This window comes from Enoplosus armatus, chromosome 22 (assembly GCF_043641665.1).
Source record: "Enoplosus armatus isolate fEnoArm2 chromosome 22, fEnoArm2.hap1, whole genome shotgun sequence".
Lineage (NCBI taxonomy): Eukaryota > Metazoa > Chordata > Actinopteri > Centrarchiformes > Enoplosidae > Enoplosus > Enoplosus armatus.
This window is the reverse complement of record NC_092201.1, coordinates 7,713,222-7,736,845: the sequence shown is the minus strand read 5'-3', so window position 1 is coordinate 7,736,845 and position 23,624 is coordinate 7,713,222. Positions and strand designations below refer to the sequence as shown.

Sequence of the window (23,624 nt, the reverse complement as noted above, 5' to 3'; positions counted from 1 at the left end):
CTTTTGTAGGTTTCTTAATTTCAAACCAATATCAAGCTACTTTGAAACTAAAAATGTAAACAAAAAAACATACAGGTATCGCCTGCTACATATTCAAAAACTTAAATTACATGAAATGATCATCTTGTTAAGCACAGAGAGTGAATGGCCTCATTGTTTTTTTTATGGTAATTTTCTAGTACCTTTGAAGTTTGTAGCACCACCCACGTTCATATGCCTGCTGTACTGCATGCTGCAGTGTTGCAGTGTCCCAAAAGAATTAAAAGGTCACAAATGCGATTTCAGTGCTAATGAAGCTTAGATATAGGCCAATATACTTGTATATAGATTTTTTTGAAGCCTAATGTCAGATTCATCCATACACATGTCCATGCTATTCCACAGCTTGCAAAGAGGGGGCAACATTGAGAAGAAAGTTAAACTCTGACTGCCCCAGTGTCAAAAAAAATTATGTACCACAGTCAGTTAACATCTGTCAAGACAATTCAAATTCATTTATATCATTTCCAAATCATTTACATTTAAGAGTGATTTGACTATCAATATGTAACAGACTGTAATAAACACTACCATTTCCCCAAAACAAGAATCATCAATCCAATGAAGCGGTGCTATAGACAGAAGCAGTACGCTCTCTGCAGGCACAAGACCACCATTTGAACCCTGTCACTGGGTTCTCATAGTTGCCTAGCAACGCACTCCCCACTAGGCGACAGTGTGCTTGATTGGAGAAGAAGAGGAACGTCCCTGAAACCCTGAAAGTCTTCCTCTGCTAGGAATCAAACAGTGAGGGCAAGGTAAAATAAACACAGAACAGACAGAGCAGGTGCCTGAGTGAATTATGACGGACTGAATGAAGACCGCGTGGATCTTAATAAACTTCTGCCCAAGAAAAAGCCTAAGACGGCCCTGATGCGAAGTAGGCTGCCCAGGCTGGGAGCGATGGTGAATGTTGACTGGGTTTGTGACCTATTCCACAGATAGGAAAACGGTTCAATACGAAATGAGTTGTTTGAGGTCTAATCTATACATTTTTGAATGATGTCTATAGTGAAAACATGGTTTTAAATGGTGAATTATTAGAGTAACACATTTTTCCATTTTTTTCTTAAGTAGTTATTTAAAGTTGGGACATGTTTGTTTTATTCATGAACACTAAAGTTAAATGCATGACTCATTTACAGCCTCATTAGGTGTGTGCATTGCTCATTATGATAATCTAAGTGCATCATCCTGGTTGTCAAGTGTGTGGCAACAGGCATAGATACAGTATGTGGCTTTTTCCTCCTCTTTTTTCTTGATATTACAAGCACCCACTGTTCAGTCAATGTGAAGGGTCTTCATTTTTTATTCCATTCCAAAAATCCCATTCATCTCTTCACTCACCTGTGAATATACCCAAAATTTAGACAGTGAGGAATCGTGATGGGCAGACTATTCTAACTGATCACCATCCCATGCCTTCGGCTTTGAGCAGATGACGGGCAAGTCTAATAAAAATATGTCTGATGTCTTAAAGCTGCCATTTGCCCCGCAACACCACTAAATGTCAGAGAGCAAGACAAGCCGGGGAGACAGAGAAAAAGAGAGGGAGGAAGGAGCGAGAGTGAGCGGTGGCGACATGACATGTTTGGCCCTGAGGAAGTGAAGCAAAGAGGGAGTGAGGCAGAGAGTGGGAGAAAGAGATGGAGGGAGACGGAGAGAGACCAGCCATGTCCAGTCTCACAGTCCACTGGGCTGCACACGTCAGCACACTCCATCCATCATCTGGCTCCAACTCACGCACACACAGACACACACAGAGAGCCTCCTAATGGCCTTTTACATTCACCATTTCCCTACAATCCTCGCCTGCCTGCACTGCTAATGCACCTAAGCTACCTTTACTCAAGAAGTTTCAGCTGTTGCTATTGCTACTACTATGACGGAGCGACAGTATACAGGGTTTTGGTAGAATGAATATTGGACCCTTGTTGTTTGAGGCAAATGTACAATTATCACTACAGTAGTTAACAAGTACTGTAACTAAAAAAGCCTACAAGAGATACATTCTTCCAAAGCAAATTTAAATATACTGAAGCTTTGTTACAAATACTTTGCCTGCACTCATTAAATTATTTAATGTGAAAGTGTTGAAAGTGTGCAGATGTTTTAAGGACAACCAGCTTTCTCCTACGCACCTGTCAGCAACACTGACACTCAGGAGTGCAACAGCTCCTTTTGTTTACCCGTTTTGTTTCGTAACAGAAAACATGACAGACAGAACTGAACCAGGCAAAAGCCAAACCATAGTAATAAAAGGGTATACTATACTTATTTCACCAAATAAATGTAATAAATGAACTAATTAATAAATGTATGATTTTGTTGTTCTTAAGGATACGAATAAATTGTGAAAAACATCTCAGTATTTTTTAATGAAAAAAAAAATGGAGCTTTACTTAAAAGTAAATCAAAACATGTCAAGTGTTATGGTGACCAAAAGGTACAACCTGGACAAGTGAAAGACACGGGGCAGAGAAAATAGACAGCCTTGCAAAAAAGTCCTTCTACTGACTTCCTCACAAGTGCTAACCCAAGCAAAGACTGCTATCACTAGCTGGATGCTATCTGTCTGCTTCACCTCTATTGCTTTCCAGTCATTATTGCCCTGTCCCTGGGATATTGGACGCATTTTTCATTCGACCGGAGAAGATTGGCACTGGGAAGGAAAGGAGAGCTTTGAGGTTGAGTCAGAGAGAGAGGAAAAAGACAGCACCTACATATATGTAGGGGAAAGAAAAAATATCATGCCGCAGGGTAAGTGGATGATGTTTGGCCTGGTACTGGATAGAAAGAGAGGGTAATCTTGGCCCAGTAACCTGGGTTTTGATGGTTCAGTGGATTGAGCCTTGAAAACAAAAAGATGGAAAGACAGAACCAGGAAGGTATCATTAATCTGAAAAGGAGCGGAGTGCAAGTGGGTCAGACTGCCGGTCTTTCCAGAAAAGTAACCCACTGTTTTCAGGAGGTGACCTTGAACAGAATATACTTGGGAATACTTCAGTTCTTTTAGGATGCTATTTTTAAAACTGACAGAGATTAGATCTGTGGCCGTTTATATGAAAAATTCATAGGTTGAGTGGCTGAGATGCTACACTTTAGGGTTAAGTGACTGTTGTCAGGGCAAGCTTTACGTGTGCATATACACACTTTCCAATAACAATAGGTAAATGCAGACAAAAATGATGTGCGGCCAATACTGCAACAGCCAATTCAAATCCATTAAGCCATCATCACCTGGTACTCTACAGAGAATTTCATTTCAAATATCATTACCCTTGCACAACCATCAAAACAAAAGAAATTACAAATTCATGTCTTATTCTACCTTTTTCCCCTTTTCCTCTTTACCTCCAGTCTCTCTCAGCTCTTGACCTATTAATGCTTCCTATTGTTTACCTGTCTTCTACACAAGATGTGTCTCAATACAGTCTGGATGGATTCTCACAGACCTGCGTACAGTAACAGTGCAGGCTCGACCCAAGTGCCTTGAAACAAAGGCATTTAAAGGGCCAATGCAATATTGATGTTGCGAATAATGTCGCTGAATGCTGTCTATGAATATTTTATGGAGCTATGCACTCTCCCTGACACACATGCGCTAACATATAAACACATGCACACCACACCTGACTGTGGGTGCTATGAAGTGCTGGGACAGAGTTAAAATTAAGTGTATGGGAAACACAGGACAGGGCAGTGAGAAGATGAATTTAGAAGAGCCCCCACTCTGCAGAAGGAACATAAAAGCTATTTTGTACTCCCCCTCTACTTGGCCCACTACTATGAAGAGATGACTGCAATGTTCTTAGTGCTACAACCAAGCACACTGTCAAAAGTGGCTATCATTGTCCCTCTCATCTCTGTTGCTGTCTCTTCAAATATAATATCTGTGCGTGAAGCTCAAATTCCCAACATACAGCCATGTAATACAATGAAAGAGGTAGAGCACATAGTCCCTCTACTTAGCAGTGTGGAATAAGGCCTGATTGTTATCAATCTGTGTTGCTACCGGGGTGTTTTATGGAGCTTAAACACTGGGATGATATTAGAAATGACTTTAAGTTTGTATTGAACTCCCTCCAACTGATTCTATCTACAAGACCAGTTTGAGTAATTGACAAAACAGGAACAGTAGATATGCTAGGAGACTGGACGGAGTTAATAACCATTACTGTTCTACTGAATAGGTCAGCAGCAGGCTACAGTACTGAAAGATGCGGATTTTCTTTTCCAAAACTGTGTATTTACAGTTCAATGACTGTGTGTTATTCTAACACTTAAAATTGCCTTTTTACTGGGGATGAGAGCATTTTTACAACACAATATGACCAGATTTACGAGAGGCAAGAACCATCAACTGGAAGAAAGTGCTTTGTTGGGAATTACATCTATTCATGTAGGCTGTAAGATGATCACATCACACACATATACAGATATACCCAGAAAGAAAAGCAACACAAAAATCTCTGAATGTTCACTGCTGAAGCCTGAGGGCTTGAGGGTTGCATGTGCCTGCAAGTACACCTGTAATGTAACAACGTTATTTGTACATTTAGGAAAAATTTGAAAAGGCTCAATTTTCTGAAGGAAGTTCAAGACGAGACGGGGAGTTAGTTACTTGCTACATAGCTACAAGGTTAGTCACTAACTACCCCAACACCAAGGTTAGGTTGCTACTATGCTTCTATGATGTTCTGGGTGTTTTGTAGGATGTTGATTTTTGTCATGGTGCTCAATGTAACATTTCCATTTTGAGAGAGTGCCGTAAAGTTGCTGGGGTATAGTATATTTTCACAGTAGTCGCAGTTAGAATATCATGAAGAAATAGCAAATGCAAGCGCAGTCAGAGAATCTGATCAACGACTAACAGTGTTGCTGATTCAGACAGAATCACAGAAGAATCACAACTCCCCAGACACAATCCTGACTAAATCAGGTTGGATTCAGGAACTTTTTGTTTTTAATAACCTCCCAACTTTACAACTCTGTTAAAAATGAGTTGGAGGTTTCTTGTGTGCGTCAGTGTGAACTAAAGATAAAAGACAAAAATAAACAAAATGTAAAAATCTGTAGCCTGGACTATCTGTCTGCGGCTGACCTGGGAGCAATAGAGAAGTTAACAGGCTGGCTGGTTAGCGGAGAGGGAAGACAGAAGCTTTGAGAGAAGGTCAGTGTTCTCACTCAAAAGTCTGACATGCAATTATATCACACAAGCCAACACAAGCTGCTTGACCACATGCTGAAATAATGGGAAGAAGTTTCACAACAACAACTAACCTTTAAGTGTTAGAGCTGGAAACGCAAACACATGCATTTCATTCTCATGAGGAGAGATTGAGAAAGAGGGAGACATGAAAAAGAGGCAAGAAAATTGAATGAGAAATAGAGAGAGAATACTGAGAAACAGACAAAAGAGATGGCTGGAGAAATACAGGAAATGTCAGGAAACAGAAAGGAAGGAGTTAAGGGAGGACTGAAAAGACGAGACAGGGAAGGCAAGGTGGAGGAAATCCTGAGAGAATAACCCAGAGAAGAAGAACTGGATCGAATGGTGACACAGGATGAGTTAGGTTGACAGAGGGGAGACAGGATGGTGGGAGAGTTCTCTCCCCCCTCATCCCTCTCATCCTTTTCTCTGAGTCGTTCTGCTCAGATGCCTCACAGAGAAACGGCAGAGGCAAATCTGCTCCCTGCAGCCGCTACTTGCTACAAATGAGTTTAGGCTGCACCCAAATGAACTCCTCACAGAGCCCTTACTTCACTCGTACCAGAGCAAAAACATGCAAAGCCAGATCTCTCAAGTTAACTTATGGCCCTAAAGCCAAACAGAATAAATACTGCCTAATCTAAACATCACTGTTCCTCAAAAGTCCCTAGATCTGGGTACCCTATACAGCAATATTGCATAGTTGAGAGGAGGAATTATACTACATATGGAAATAATTCGATTTGACACCACAGCAAATTGAATGTGTTGTGGTGCCTTACGGGGGTCTAATGTCCTTTAACAAGACATAATTTTTAGGCTTATTGTGGCAGTTACCTCCCTCTTACTGCTTTTCAATTTAACGCTCTTATCCTATTGAGAAATAACATGCATGAATTATTCATGTTTTTTTTTTCCAGCCTTACATTCCAACATTATTTTGGGCTAAGTGCTTGGCTGAAACAAAATGTGACCATAACCAGAGAATAAAAGAAATATATAGCACAGGATTGACCAGTGACCTTTGTTGCATGTCATCCTCCATCTCTATGTATCAGTTTAACAGATCTTTGTTTTGTAATCTGCATGATCTATTTGGCAATGGGGTGGACTTACAGTAGTAGTAATGAGCAGTAAGAATACAGTGTATTCCTTGAGGACATTTTAACAAAAAAACAAACTGCAGGAGCAATTGTTGTTGACTGTGGTTGAACATGACCTTGAGATTGTGGCCTCATGTACCTCATGTGTGTGTACATGTATGTGTGTTCTTTCCCAATGACCTGGGGTGGTTCAAATGTTCTTCCATTTCCCTGTGTTCAAGCTGTGCAGCAGTTTCACTGCAGGGTTCTGTAACTAGCGAGGCACCGTGCAGCCTTGTTAGCTGAGCTTTGATACACTCACACATACAGAAAAAATATTTTACCTCTTACTTCAATTTTGCAGCAATAGTTATCCAGTCTCCTTGCTGTGTATTCCAACACAGCGAAGGCCACAATTACTGAACCTTGTTTGCCTTCAACAACCAAAAACTCCCTGTAATTACTGCCTGCACTGCGCGAAGGTAGAATACCATTAAAATGTATATGGTTTGACAGCCCCAAAAAGCACTGTGTTCTATTTCAATTAAAAGAAAGCATCTGTCACCTTCATCTGCAGTAACTACAAATGAACAAAAAAGTTCAATTGTGGTGCCAAAACAGAAGGGCAAGACATTTTCAGTCCTGAAGGACGGTGGCGTGTTAGCGTAAACAGAACGTTTCCTTTGTTGGTTTATAGTTTTATTCCAGATACCTTTTCAAGTCATGAGTGATGTGTGAGCTTTTTTGTGTTTTTGCAGTGTTCAATCCAAGACTCTGTGTTTATTATTGTATGTTTTTATCATACTGTATTTATATTTCATACTACTCTCTACATATTCCCTTAAATGTTATATACATTTTTTTTACATAATACTTTTAGTTGAATTAGTGTTAAGTTGAATGTGACCAATAACCAACAGGCCAAATTATTTATTCACAAACTAACGGGGATGAAAAAAAAGTCTGTGTCATGCTTTTGTTTTCTTCTATTTTATGTGTGTAACTGCAGTGATTGTGTGTTGGGCTCTTTGACCACTGCAAAAACGTGGTTGACCTACATTCAGCACTGTGCCTGAACACATCCTGTGTAGACACAGATGGAGCACTGAAACAAGCATGTTGCTTTCGCTAAGCGGGCGGTAAAGACATCAAACATCTGATCCTTCATGGCTTTCATACAGGAGTCCTGTAAAAGAGGCAGGTCAAAGATATAGACTATTGTCATGCAAACTATAGTACTTTGCAATCTCACAAGACCAAATTGTTAGTACTGTCAGAGTGATGGTCACAGACAGTACTGTAAATGTGATATGAGGTGAATTAAAATCAAAGGAAAAACGAGCCAGTTTATATGAATCTTGAAAATCTGAAAATGGTCTGACTGTTCTTTTAGTAAACGTTTTAGTGCTTTTTATTTCATCATCATTACATTTTGTTTTGTTTTCTTATACTTATTGATTCTAGACGAAACACACAACTGAGCAGCAAGTCTCCTTGAATCCCAGATTGCACCTTGATGGCTGTCCCATGCATTACTGCCTGCCAAACTATTATCTAGGTAAATGAACACATGCACAAATACATACTCACACAAACAGAACAAAAAATAATGTGACAAACTGAGCAAAAGAAAGAACAAACAGCACACAAGGCCACGTGAAAAAAACTGATATTGATATGCACCTACACACAAGCACATACATACACACCAGTGCTGGCGAACTGATAATTGCTTATTTACCATTTCATGTTCAGTTAAGTCTTCTTAAGTGAAAACGCAGCCCACGCCAAGCACAAACAAAAATTGAGGGCTTGAAAGCCACCATGATTTCAATTATTCGCTAGGAGGGCATCATTTTGAAGCACTTACTCCTCTGAACAGACATCAATGAGTGAGCTGCAGGAAGCGGTTACACCAAAAAATAAAACAGCCGGGCAAAAAAATAAATAAATCAATAGACAAATTATTTCTCAAAACCACTCGTCAATTTCTCTCTTCTTGAATAAGCCTCAAAATTGAGGCTAATCGTTAGGCTAACACTACCTCCTCCTGGATATAGACAGGTTGTGTTTTTTTCCCCCCATACAGTACAAGAGTGCATTTAGTGGCTAATCACAGTTGTTCATTCACCAGGGTCTGCTGGAGATCATCCAGGCCTATTAAAGGGGGGGAGCAACACAATTATTGGAGATTATGGCACATGCACCTGCTTCTACAGGGTCAAAAAGAAGAGGAGAGAGAAGAGGAGAAATGTACTCCTTACATGAAGAGTGTGTTTCTTCATCAGGCAGGGCTAATGTATCACCGACTCAACACCCAGGAAATTACCTCAGGATAGCGCCCTCCTTTCTCAGGCATGATTAATTGATCCGGAGAGAACAAGAGAAGGAGGGAAGAAGCACAGATAGAGGTAGAAAAAAGTGCTGATGTGCTTCGGAAGAGAGGTAGATTGGAAACACAGTGGGGATCGGAAAGACTGGTGCTGACCTTTTTGACTATTAATGAAAGCGGAAAATGGTCACATCTGAAAATGTCTTCGGTTTCTAATGAAATCCTGGAACAGGAATTGACACTGGTGCAGTACCCTGATTCAATCTATCATGATCCAAAGAAGGAAGGAAGGGGAGAGGGGCAAAGAGAAGGGCAGAGAAATGCACACCACGCAAGGAACACCAGAGATTCTGACTTTCGGCAAATCCACAAATCTTGATTTCATCTCCAAAACACAAAATATAGAAATCAATTTACTTCTGAAATAAATACAATAGTTTGAAAAACCAAACAAATTTGTGGAGGGTCATGAACAAAAACTGGTTTATCATTCCACACCAAAAGACTGTGTGTGTGTGTATGTGTGCACGTGTCTAACCAGGCTTGCAGCTCTTGCTCTGCCTTGGCCCTCTCCTGCTCAAAGCCTTCATGCAGCTCATCAGTGATCTTCTTCCTTAGGGCCTCTTCATCAACTGGGGACAAAAAAGAGAAGGGAGAAAGAAAGTTGGAGAGAGAGGTTTTTAAGTAAACAGCTATTGTTTGCTAACAGGCATATTGTGTTTGTTGGGACACTGAATAGAGTCATACCGTCTAAAAAGAGAGATTCTTCAAGCAAAAATAAGCCAAATACACACAAATGACTGGAACTGTTCCTCAGTCATTTGTGTGGATTTGCTGCTCTTGTGTGATAGCGAATTAAATATCTTTGATTTTGGACTGTTGGTTGAACAAAACAAGCAATTTGATGACATCACCTTGGGCTTTAGGAAATTGTGACACACATCTTTCACTGTTTTCTGATGTTTTATAGACCAAACACACACACACGCACACACACAGAGGCACACGCATCTTCCATCCTCAAATCACAACACCGTCACCCTATCTACATATATTCATGTCAGGGACATCATACATGTATGATTCCATGTCTCCACTGGTCTATCTTGGCAGGTAATTAAGCATGAAAGTAAAGACGGCAGCCTGCGACCAGGCCAAAACGTGCTCTGAAGACAGAAGTGCCATGCGGTGTGCTGCGACACTGCAGTGATGTGGGGAGTGTCTGCGTGTGTCAAGATTACTCTCCCACTGCATTAGTTAGATGGGATAATCCCTATTGTCAGAGTCCATTATTACCTGTTAACAGCAGGCCAGTGGACACAAAAACCTAATTCCAGCTAAATCAGATTAACAATAAGACCTAAAATGTGCAAAGCCATTTCTTTCTTATCATCTTGGTGTTGTAGCTACTGTTAAACAAATAAAAAGGCAAACAACACTGACTTATGCTCCAGCATCATGTTTAGTTACATTGCCTATTTTGTGATTTTGCAAGTGTGGTGCTTGAGGGTCATTATAGTCATGCTTTCATCTGTGCCTGTTAAAGTCCAACATGTGGTGTTGCTTCACATCTCAATCATGTTCTTTGATTTCAGTATCATAACTGCAAAATGACAGACAACAAACAAACAAGTTTAACGTGAAGTTAGATTGCTTTTTCATCAGGCACCCTCAGGATTCGGATTCAGATCCCTCTACTTTAGTCTCCAGATCAACATCATAATATAATTAAATGTTTTAAATGTTACTTGGCCCCAAAGCCCGTTCACCAGTTGTGTTGGATCTATTAAAAGGCTTTTGAGATACCTTGTGGACAAAAAGACAGAATGACAAACTACAATTCTCTCTCAGGGAAAGAAAAAACTAGGTCTACGATTCTTGGCTTCCAACTGATATTTTCTCCAGCAGTGGTGGTGGCAAAGAAGGAGTTTCATTTTAGGAGATTGAATTTTCTTGACTGGTTCTTGCGGTGGCCTGAACCTCAGTGACTTCGATGTATTCTGCTCTTTGTGAAGACTGAAATAAAGATCCACTTGTAATGTACCTAACTACTTAAATACATGAAATTCAAAATAAACTGTCAAATATTTCAGGGACATAAAATGCATAAAAAACATGAAAATAAATTAGGTATACTGTTGAACTGATGGACATTAGTTACTAAAACATGGCTACAGTTAATGCAACTGGTGTCATGGATACATATAAATCCTTTCTCTGATTTCTAACCTCTATAGCCGTTTCTTCTCTGCTGCAAATGGCAATAACTCACAGCATGACATCTACTTGGTACAGTTAAGAGAATAAATAAGCGTCAGGTAGAGGGAGGCCTGGGTATGACAGGGCTTCAGAGGAAACACTAGTGCAAACAGAGGCTGGTGATTGACACTTGACAACTTTTTGCTGCATAGTGTATCCTCAAAGACAGAGACTGCTGTCACCTACTGTCCATAGTGTGAGAAAATAATATCCATCATGTCTGACAGCACTCAGAAACATCATTCATCTCACTGCAGAGGGGAGTCTAATTACAACTCTGTTAAAAAGTACGACAGAAAGACAACATGTGGGGCTAAAATCCTCTGACAAAGGGACATCTTTCAGGGGACATCCTACTGTATGACAATGTTGTGTTGAGCTTGATACCACTGCCTTCGCCAAAATAAAGTATTTTATTAATGCAAATAAAAGCTTTAATAATTTTCTGAACTTACTAGATAGAGAGTTACAATGAATCCCTGTACGTGTACATCATTTCCTCATACTAATATTTCATTTTATCTTCTGAGGACACCAATGGTCAATCCCTCAGTATTGTGACATTAGGTAAAAGACATTTTGTCAACATTGCCTACACCTGGGAAAAAAGATATCTTTTCAAGCATTTCTCTCTCACAACAGGGCTCTACTGAAACAGCCAACTGCTGCTTCTTGCCATGATGAAACTTGTGATTATGAGTACAAACAGTACTTTAGCTTTAGGCCACTATGAAACTAGCAGCTGTCCTACAGTGCAGAATCTCTTTGATGAAAACTCCTCAATTACTTACAATTCCCTCCAAAGATCCTTAGAGTAGATGAGTACACTGTATACTGCACACCAACTCAAGTGGCACTTTAAATCAGAGGTCAAGGCCCGGCCATTATGAACTTTTTCCATCAGGTAAGACTGGCATTTCTGTACCAACCGGCCTTTAAAATATCTCACACTTATATAGAAAATATAAACCCTTTAGCAATGTACAATGAAAAGTACAATTTTAAGAAGTCCTCCAAGTTCAGGCAAGCCTAAGCAACTCCTCATTTATCACCACATCCTCTCCAGCCCTGCAGAGAGGCTTCAGATAGCTAGCAGGCCCGCAGGGTCAGCTAGAGAACAGGTTCTGATATGATAAACACTGTCTGGGGTCCTTGAGGGAAGCTGGTTAGGGTCAGAGACAATTCCAGATCGACAGAACCCGTGTCAATCCTGAGTAGGACATGTAAATGTTAAAAAGATTAAAAACTCATCATCTTTTTAGATGTGTCCCCCTCCTTTCCTTTCCCACCAATCACTAAACCCTGTGGAAAAACCCATAGAGGAGGAGAGGCGGTGGAGCACAGGCTATTGGCAGTGGAGATAATAGACAAAGGCAAATTGCATTTCTCATCAGAAGTTTCATTAACCCCAGGACCTGCATGGAGGGCATAATCTGTAACATTACCACTTCCTCACGTTTCTAGCTCGCACTTAGTCGAGTCACCGTACACGTTCCGCTATGTTGAAAATAGGAACGAAAAAAAAGAAAATAAAAGCGCCAAGAGCAAGCTTCCAGCCCTGGCAGGCAGGTGCCATTTCTGATTTATTCTTTCATTCAAACGTTTTCCTGTTAATTCAATCTCATGTTGTGAAATAGGATCTAACTGATCATTTCACATTTTCACAAGATAACAAGAAAAGTCAGTTTCAAAAGGAGAGTGATATATTTCACAAGTTTCATACACATTTATGCACACACACACACTAAGTCACCCACATTTCTCCTATTGTTTTCCTTTGTGTCTCCCACTTTCCCATTCTCTCTGCTGCACCTAGGAGACATCTTTAAGAAGGCTATTAGTCCAGCGCAGTGTGTGGGCTATGGCATATGAATATTTATAGCACACTGGAGAAGGTGTAGGAGGTTCAACCTTGACTATGGTGTAATCAGCACACACACTGACTCAGGCCATGATTTAGAGACAGCCGACCTGCTGAGAGCCTCACTCGATACCCAACTCTCATGGACACACATAATCAATGTCCGCCTCATTATGGTCATACCTTTTCAGGATTGGGCTGAACTTTGCAACTTTTTAAAACAAGATTCACATTCACATTCATCTTTTTTTGTTCCTTAAAAAGACAATGCCTTATCAATCATCTAAGTTGACTTTTTTTTTCTCTCTCTCTCTCTCTCTCATAATACTTTTTGAGCTTGTTACATATTACGCTGTGAGGTGACCTTGCAAGCAGAGTATATACAATACAAGAGTAAATGTCAACCGCCATAATTGTTGTGTGATACTGTAAATATGAGGGCCAATGCCTGACAAAAGTCATCCATGAACAAAACTGCAAACCGTGGTGACTACAGCAACAATTAAAATACAGCCAATACAAAGACACACTCACAATCCTTAATACTGCTGATATGCTGTGCACACAAAAAGATGTCCTGAAACACCATTGCCTGCTTCTCAAACTTTGAATCAGCATTTCTATACAAAATGAATCAATGTCCTTCATGTCCTCAAACAGAAACTGTAGGACTTACATCCGTAACTGACAGATCAGTAGATATGTAATAATATATAAAATAATAATTACACTCAACACAGTCCACACCTCTTACAAAATTAAGTGATACATTGTTGTATTTATCTTTTCATCGGAAGACTAATTAGCACAAACAAAGGAGGAATAACTTTATTCAACATGGAGGAAAAATGAAACTGTTGTGAAAATGGCCCCAGGGCTACTGGAAAAACAGACTGACAAAGTGTTTTTGTGGAATATACATGAATAAATTCTATTAATTGTCCAATTGTGTTAGAAATGTGCTTAAATAAAAAGGCAGGTGGCTCACACAAAATTCAGAGTCATATCACAGAAGCCCTATGGCCAAATACAAACACACCGACCACCTCCTTCCCTTAATGAGGCCGGGTGGTTTGTTGTGTGAAACTGCGGAGGTGTCGTTTTAATCACTGGAGTCAGTGTGGCGTGGCATAAGTTGGCCTTTTTTAATTACCTTACTGATTGAGCACAGTCAAGGATGGGGAAGCCTGCCCACAACCTGGATGTCACCCTCTGAAGAACCAGCACCCACGCCCCATTCTGTACTATGTAATGAATAGGCAACATTCAAATGTCCTCTGCTGGATATGTCAAGAGATAGGGGACGTGCACCCACACTAGAGAGACAACAAGGCTACAAACTTTGAGAGAGAAGTAGAAAGATAGAGTGAGTTTGAGTCCTCACATACACGTCTTTTCAACTAGAACAATGTAACGCAATTAACCCTGTAATATCAGTGTAGTTTTATACTATATTATCTATAGTGACAGGATTCACTTTGCCAAATTTTCTTTCATATGACATAAAATATGTGATTAAACTCTACCCTAAAACTTAAACTCCTTATAATAAGACTTAACCTTTTATAAAAGGTTTAACAACAAAAAAAGACTTGTGTTTCTGTAACTTATCTGTAACTGCAAAAAAACTAATCTTGAGGGAAATATCTGCCTCTTTAGCGGCTAAAAGCTCACTATGTTCACCAACTAGTCACAAACTTTGTCTGTCTGACGTTTGGTGCTGGACAGGTAACGTGCAGTGGGTTTTAATAGTTGTCTTTGCTGTAAATGGCTGCCTGCTGCAGCCAAAATTGACACTGATGAGGGCAATGTGAGTGAACCAAAACAGTAAAACTGAAAGAAAACCATCTGAAGGACGTTATAAAACCCTGTAAAGCTGACAAGAGATGCAGAGTCAGGTGATCATTTTATGTGGGTGACCCCTTTCACATATAAGTTGTCATTGTTTAAATGAAAATATTGATTATAGCTGCTTTAATTAAGGGGAAAGTATCAAAAATTGAGAAAAAGAAAACCCAGATAGATAAAAAATGAATACCACTGCTGAGTTTAGTCTCACTATTTTGAGTGATCTCACAAACCGCAGGAAGAAGAAGAGTTATCATGACAGCTTGAGCTCCACAGTGACAAGGCAGAATGGAAGGCCACTAATTACAGCATCAATTTTATTAGCATTATTACAAGAAATAATTAATCATTTCATTAACAGTTAGAGAATGGTAATGAATCATAATATGATCAAGGCTACTGTGAGGCCCATTTTAAAAATGAAGACTAATTACAAATTGCATGAAAAGTTAGAGACAAAAAAGCTTAAGGTGACTCAAAGAAAACACAAACACAATAAACATAATTAAAATTAAATGTAGCTGGACTTAAAATAAATCCTCGGACAGTTCATTCCTTCATAACCTTTGCCTTCTAATTAACCATGCTACTGGAGAAGCGCCCCATACATTTTAGAATAAAATGAGCGATTACCAAGAACAATGCCTTTCTTTAGTTTTTATAAATAAGCATTCACTACTGTCTCTTGTTCGAAGAAACAAAACACAAGTTTGTCCTGCCGCCTCCTAGGTCAAAAATCACAATTCCACAAATCCAGTAAAAACCAAGTGGAAAATGTTTCTGGTCTCCAACTGTGTAAGCTTTAAAATCAAAAAGCATTTCGTAAATCCTCACACAACTATTCCATCATCCATCTTACATACAAAGACAGATCTTGGCAAGCTTGTCTATGCCATAACATTGATTTAGCTACCATTGATCGCCAGAATATTATACAGTCTCAATCAATACCATATTACTGAACAACATATGTCATAAAACAATAAATTTAGTGAATTTCTTCTTTGCCACAACTGCTTCCATCTCAATTTGTCAGGGAAATGTATTACAAATACTGATTTTCAGCATACTGGCATTAAACTCACCTGGTGGTGCAGCAGGAGGTGGTGGGACCGAACTCAACTCAGGCACTACCACTGGCTCAGGAACAGGAGCAGGGAATACTGGGTCCACTGGGGGCTGAGGAGGAGGTGCAACTGGTTCACAAGGAGCAGTAAATGCAGGTATGGGAGGTGCAGCAAATGGCTCAGCAGGCTGTGGGGACAAAGCGTCCCCAGCAGGATGCAAGGGTGGTGGCAGGATGGTGACAGGCTCAAAATCAGGAGTGGAAGAGAGGGGTTCTGATTCAGGAATAAGGGGTGCAATGATGGGTTCAATCTTGGCAGGGAGAGGAGGTGGTATGGGTTCAGCTACAGATGAAGGAGCAATGGGTTCAATCACATGTGGAGGAGCAATGGGTTCAATTACTGGATGAGAAGAAGCAACAGATTGATTTATGGGAGGAGGAGATGGTTCAATTACAAGGGGAGGAGGAGCAAGCGGAGTGATCTCTTCCACCACAGTGGGAGCAGTGCAGGGAGCAGGAATCAGGGGAGCAATGGGAGGAGGAGGAGGAGGGAACAATGTAGGCAAAATTACTGGCTCAGCAGCAGCAGGAGCAGGAGGAGGAGGTGCCGCCACAGGCTCAAAAGCAGGAACAGCGACAACATTAGCAGCAGCTGGGGGTGATGAGGATGGGAGCACCATGTCGATCATGGTGGGTGCTGCTACCTGTTCTGTAGGTGGTTGAGGAGGAGGTGGTGGAGGAGGTGCAGCCACAGTCTCTGTGGCAGATGGAGCTAGAGGTGCAACAGGTTCTAAAACAGGAGGGGGAGGAGGCAAGGAGGTGATCGGGTCAAAGAGGGGAGGCACTGGCCGCAGGAGAGGAGAGGGAACGAGGGTAGGCGCCATGGAAGGTGGCGGAGGGGGAGCATGTTGATGTTTAGGAGGAGCTTCAGGTTCCCTCATGCGGTTGATGACATTCTCAGAGAGCTGCAAAGAAGAGTGAAAGAAAAGTTTCAGAGGAACAATGAGACGGATTTACAGAAATAGTTCGACATTAAGTCGTTGTATTACAACCTTTACATTTCTCTTTGTGTACAGATTGAACAAATGTGTGAATAATTGAGCTTTAGAGGTGCTGGTAGTGTGAGTGGTATAGCTAACGCAAATAAGAGTATTTCCCGTAATTGGTCCTATGGAAAACTGTACATTGTGTTTAACTGGAGAAGACAACGCTTTGTTTTCAATCTGTTTATGCAAACATTGCTGCATCGGCATAAACAGGATTACACCTCATTGAAAGATAACATTAGCCTCGCTTGGTTGGCTTGACAACTGAGTAATACTAGGCAGAGCCGTGCCAACTAAAGTCTTATCTGATCGACTAAAGCCTCTCAATCTATATTTAACATCAGCTGACAGTGGCACTGGAGAACTTGTAACACCTCCCAACATTCACTCCATTTTCGGTAACCACCCACGTTACCCATCTTTAAACGAAAAGTCCCGAAGGATAACATTATCTGTAAGCAAGAATGCGACAGCCTGTACACAGAGAGACAGAAAGTAGAGCACGAGGTTTGTGACGTCAACGTCAACATTCCCACAAGGACATTCAAAAGTTTACTGTGTCTAAGTCTACCATAAATTACCTATATGCTGTTAAATAGTATACTCCTGTACTATCTTAGTTTAACCTAACGTTATTATTTTGCTTTCAGAATGAATGAAAGTCAAAACACCAAGAGTCTGCTTTCAACAACTTAGCATGGATGCTTTTAGACAAGCCGTAACTTAAAGCTCTCTTGTTAGTCTGGCATTTACGATACAGCCTCATACACTGATTATAACTGATATCGCTTTAAGGCAGTCATTAAACACCTGTTTACTCAACACTAAGCAGGTTTGTACACTGTCACTTACCCGTATGCCCTTCACCACAGTTATATTCTCGTTCTCATCTGACTCAAACGACACGCGACGGGTGCTGTTGTTCGCTCCCATTGTCAGTCCGCAGGTTGTCAAAGTGTCACTTATCTACATGTAATATGGAAGACTGACATTCACGTTTGGTTTTTGCACAGTTTATTTGCGTCAGAGCCAGGTATACCTGGCTTTGGCCCACACGCCGCTGCTTCAGCACGTCCACACTTCCTTAGCATGACGCACTTGAAGAACGTGCGAGTTGATTGGACAGAGGCCTCATCGCGTCCTTATATCAGCGATTTTGATTGGTTACTGTCTGCAAGCAGTCGCGTGGGAGTGTGACAGTGTTACTTGTCTGACTTTCTCCGATTTTCCAGTGGATTTCCAGAATATTGACATCATCAATATGTTAATTTTTTGATGTATGGTTTATTATGTATGGCTTATAATGGCTTAATTATTGTATTAATTCTATTACCCATTATCCCTGAAGTAGGCTACAACATATATTGTGATAAGACTTAACATAGTTATTCTGCTTGCTGAATATAAACACATAAGCCACAACGCCTTTTTTCAATCAGAAAATATGCTTAACATCCCAAAATAATTACCATTTTAACACGGACAGCTGTATAAGAATTTTGCCTCACTAAAAAAGTTACTAAAGGATTTAGGATTTAAATTAGGCAAATCTGACTATGCATTTGGTGTCAGCTATTCAGTTTAGTACTTGACAGTTTCAGTACTTGGCTACATGCTAAGGAAACAATTTGGTCTGAACTCAAAAGTATTGAGGTTTGGTACCCACCCCTACATGAATCAAACTGAATAAATTCGGAAATCACTGGCTTTAAACAAGTTTCTTAATATATCTGATAATGGTGTAGTATATACTTGCATTTCAATTGTTGCATAATGACTACCACCACAAGAAATCCATTATTTAAGATGTTTTGTGCTGTCAGAAGACTTACAGATAAAAAAAACTTATAAAATTATAAACTTAGTGTTTGAACTCAATACAAACACTGGTCTTCTTTTTTTATCTGTGTTGTTGCTCATCTTGAGAAAAGAGCAAAACTATAGGATGAATATGAGAAATGGAAAGACAGGGAGAAGAGGAGATGGGATGGGTAAATTATGCGGTCCAATTGATGGAACAATATCATCAGATTGACTTTAAAAATGCAAAAGAATGAGTTGCCAAACCCATCAGGGAAAGCAAAGAGAGCTCCTGAAATGGAAATTGAGCTGCAATGAGAATAGAAGGAGAAGGAAAAGAGAGGGAAATAGAGACTCTTTACATGTCCAAATCCAGTGGCCATATTCCAATTGAGAACCTTTGCTTCAGGACTGGTCCAACATCCTGAGACTCACTCTCATGCTATTGAATCAGTTGGCAGTCGGATCATTTTTCTGTCCAACTGTTATTATTTTTTTCGTCACGTATACATTTAATCAGTGGTTGTTCTTCCTGACAAATAAATAACTTATGGCCTTTTGCATCACTTCAAAATTACTCTTCAAAATGGTGACAATCTGTGCAAGCTACTGCCACTGAAGTTCATCTACAATTTCCATATCCTGCTGTCTTTCTCTGTCATCAATCGATGATTTCTCTGCTGAGCTCTCACCAGTATTTTATTGATATTTCCCCCAGTTCGTGTCTTTGTTATTTGTATGGCAGAAAATCTAATCCTGGGAATTAGTGTGTGAACAACAAATGCTGATTTTCATTTTCCGTGATAATTATTGCTATTCATTTTCTAAATCTGCCTTCTGCTGTCAGTAGAGGAGACAAAAGACTCACTGTCAGCACCACAGGTGTGGACAGTTCCTGGACCCAAAAGTGGACTCATGAGGCAGAACTGCAGCCAATCAGAACAGACAAACACGTCCAAAGAGGCAAGTGGGTAGATAATCAAAGACAGAAGACAGATCAAAGGTGGTAGGGGTTAGCATGCAGTAGCAAACTTTAGAACACTTGAAAGCAACATAGACAATCTGACAGACTTCAGTGGTGAGCATCCTGGGGAGCTGTTGTGCAGCAGCAAATCAGGGTGATCAGTAGAAATGCTAAACTTGACAGGGATGACTAGTGGATAGGCAAGACACAGCATGGTCTGGAATGACCAGCGATGTACATAATGCAGGAAACAACAGGTGAGGAAGAGGAAAGTGAAGGAGCTTCTATAATAGAGATGTCTTGTTCGAGATTTCAGACCAAACAGGCCATACTGCTAGGGGCTTTGGAACGCATAAGCCTCTGGTAATTATTGTCAGCCTTAGTACCACAAGGAGCAGATGCTAACTTTGTCCTGTGCAGAGACTGATATATTTCGGAGATAAAATATAAAACATTCAAGACAACAGGACAATGGACTGTATACTTTGTTGGTGAATCACAGACATTTCAGTTGTTAGTTACACTTGTTTGCAACTGCTTACATTCTGCTATTAATAATATTGCCATTTTGTTTTTGTTTTCTTTGTTATCTCCTCTGTGAAACATGACAAATGAATGAATAAAAATAAATGAGAAAAAAAGCTATTAAATCCTACTCCACTGGAATACCTGATACATGAAAAGACCCAAGACAAAAAGCGTGTTCCCGAGATTCAATTATTGTATTGTAAGTATTGTATGAAAAAAATAAGACTGAATATACTTTTATCAACAATTGTGAATCAAATGACTACAGAAAGGTCAGGTTTACCAGCTGAACATACATCTTAAGCTTCATCATCAGCAGAGATTTTATCAAGTAGTCAATAAATCAGATAGATAGAAAGTGTTCAACTATAAGTGTGTTAAGAGAACCCAGATTTTCTGTATAATCATTATAACTTTCTTTGTTTTTGTAATAAGGTATCCATTTCAAAAACTGATACAGCCTTGCAGGTCATAAAATTGCAGCTGGAAATTTGATATGCCTCGAGGAGAGAGGATATTATAAGGAATGACAGTTCATAAGAATCATCCTCTAAACTTGATATATTATACACACACAATAACCTAATACAGTTTTCTATAATGCTTTTTTCTGCTGATTTTTGTGTTTTTGTGTTTTCAGCATTGCGTAGGTTTGCAGTGCTGTGCAAACATAAATCAATCAAAACCTTTTTAAGAATTCATGGTGGTTGTGTGTACTGTAATATTGTTGAGAAATTATATACACAGAGGATTCACATTCAAATCTTCTACACAATATAAACCTTGATCAGATACATATTTTTAATATAAAACTACGCACCAGTATGGCTGATAGTGCTGTTTGTGCAAAAAGAAACATATAAACTTCATATATGTGGTAGAAAAGAGTTTAGAGTGAATTAGAGGATATCAGTCACAGGGAATATGGTGACATGAGGTATGGCTTGAATGAAATTCAATTAACAACAGACGACATGAAGTGGTTATTCCAACAATGAGAACAAAGAAGGTAAAAGTTTAGATAAGGTAGAGATCAGGTTTGCAGGGCAGGATCACGCCCTGGAGCCATGAGGCCTGAATGAATTAAAGTCAATTTAGACAGACTACAGTAAACAATGTATGTGTATTTGGATATAGTTATACAGACTTACACACAACACAGTATAATACAACATGCAGATCCTGAGATTTTATTGATTTCTCATTTTCTGCGGCTTTCTAAGATAATAGGTATTGAAATGTTTTGGTGTTTTAGTGTTGTCATATTGTCATGAACAGATATCCCCAAGGGAATCCCTCACCTCTACAACAAGTCTATCGTGAGCAGATTACATAATAAAGAATTAGAATGTGCTGTAATGCCCTGAGGGCACTCTATGAATAGCCTCAGGCTGTGTTGAATGCAGTGCTTATAGAACAGACACATGATTGAATAGAGTGTGGAAAAGAGCCGTGCTCGTGATAGAATTATTATTATTATTATCAAACAAGATTATTATCAAGACTGACCCCTGATTTTAATACTGAGCAATTATGCCACCATGTGATCTGGTTAATCTATTGGTAATGTGTCATTCAGTGATTATGTGCAGTGGAAAGAAAACTAGATTTTCCTGCATCTTCAGTGGCCTTACTTTTTTTTGTTACTGTCACCTAGATGTCTGATGATGTGAATATAATGTGCATCATTACTTATCATCATCTTGTTTTCATGTCCCGCTTGTATCAGTTTATACAAATATGTGAGTCAGTTTTTTTTTGTTGCTTTTGGCACACCAAGAAAATCGTCAAGTTGATCACTAGTCTGTTACTTAGTTCCAGAAAGTTGATAGTGCCTTATCCTCTTCGCCTTTATGTATTACTATTACTGCTTTTTTGCAATATCTCTTACTTTGCCTTGATCTTGTGATATTTGAGATATCCACAATGTGATTCCACATTAGACATTCATCAATCTTTATCTAATTGGGGGTGAAACTTAAAATATAAAGTTTGCTGTGCTGTATCTTAATGTAGGTGGTGCTTTAAGTTGGAGATATGAGACACATGTTTTGTTTGATCCAAGTCAAGATTATGTGAAAAATCCAGAGGGCATATAATAGATGCAATGTTTTGCTGTTTTCTGTAATCACATTTCCATGGAAACAAGACGAGAAATATCTTTTTCTTAATCACCAAGGGATGACATCTTGTTACAGGTTTCCAAGGGGTGTCATTGGAAAGGTAAAAATACTATATTTACACCACCCTTTTATCTTTCCTTGTATTGCTCTCACAGTGATTATTAAAGCTATTATCATACATTAACAGTGACTCATCAGTTAATTAAAACCCCCAAATTACATCCAAATAGATTCCTAAGACCAAAGACATGAATTATTTAATGATCACAAGAACCATATCTGAGGGAAAGCACCTGTTCAAATGCATGCTTTTGCTAATAGATTTCCTCTTATCCTAATCTATATCAGCTGCTGTTTCTTCAATAGCCACATGTGTATTGAAAGTTAAACAAACTGAGTTGTTTTGGTGAAGTGCCCGCACCATTATTCAACGTGCCATAAAAGTCGGCTCCTACAGTATTTATATTTTCTTTACTGAACATTAGCTGAAGGACACAGAGTGACTGAGATGCATTTGCATTTAGATCTATACATTAACAGATCATAAAGGCATGTCCTACGAAAACCTTATCGCCCTTGTATTCAATCCACACACAGGTCAGTCAGTCAAAGCAATCACTTAGTGTCCAAACACACATCAAGCTGAAAGAAATAACCTTGGTGCAGCGTTATTGGAGAAAAGAAGCCCTGTACGTTAGCTGGACATAGGCTGCAGGGTGAGGTGATAAGAACTTCAAAATTAAACTTGGACCTGGGAAGCTAAGCGCCTTCAAAAGAAAAACAGTGGCTCCTGCATGACACAGTGATTGTTTTTTTTTTTTGGAAGGGACACAAAGATCCCCCACAATGTTATCTTATCAGTCCACCAGCACATCAATCAGGGCCCAGGCTGCTGGGAATCGACCCCCTTTGCTCCAGAATCAATGCCCTCTCCCATTCTCATTGGTACAGCAGAGATTGTCAAAGATACAGCGTAGGCGAGCCCCGCCAAATCCAGCACCATTTGTTTTAAATGGGGGAGGCTATTAACTCACTGACACACACTGTCTCTCTCTTTCCTTCTCTGCTCAACCTTTCCTTTATCAGTCTCAAGAGGACTGGGTTTAAAATGTTTACTTAAAATTACTTAAAATATCAACATTGCATTGAAGTACCTTCTTAGTCCTCGTCACCACACCACACAGCAACTACAACCAGTATCATTAGCTGTACTATAATATCTGGATGGCTTATTTGTCTGCCGAATATTCTTATAACAAAAAAATAGACCTGTAGATAGATATTTTCTACAGTCTATATCAACGTAGTGACACCATACGTTTCACATTTGTGACTGTAACTAAAGCAGAATTCAGAGAAAATGTGCGCCACTGTTGCGGGAGCTACTTTCCATGTTCAAACTACAACTCCCATAATTCCTTGGCGTAACCTCGCGCTTCTGTCTTCCTGTTTGGGTGCCGCAGC

At 39.7% G+C, this 23,624-nt stretch overlaps 1 protein-coding gene across 1 annotated transcript in view; it reads right to left on the bottom strand.

The window, feature by feature from the left end:
* Positions 1-17,814, bottom strand: part of chchd3a (coiled-coil-helix-coiled-coil-helix domain containing 3a) — a 63,728-nt gene extending 45,914 nt beyond the window's left edge. Inside the window, exons 1-4 of the mRNA XM_070929013.1 lie at positions 17,598-17,814; positions 16,404-16,664; positions 15,719-15,812; positions 9,204-9,297 (exon numbers count right to left, since the gene is read on the bottom strand). Coding sequence (XP_070785114.1) covers positions 9,204-9,297; positions 15,719-15,812; positions 16,404-16,664; positions 17,598-17,678 — 530 coding nt within the window. The 5' untranslated portion in view covers positions 17,679-17,814. The remainder of the gene's footprint in view (positions 1-9,203; positions 9,298-15,718; positions 15,813-16,403; positions 16,665-17,597) is intronic.
* Positions 17,815-23,624: the final 5,810 nt, after the last annotated feature.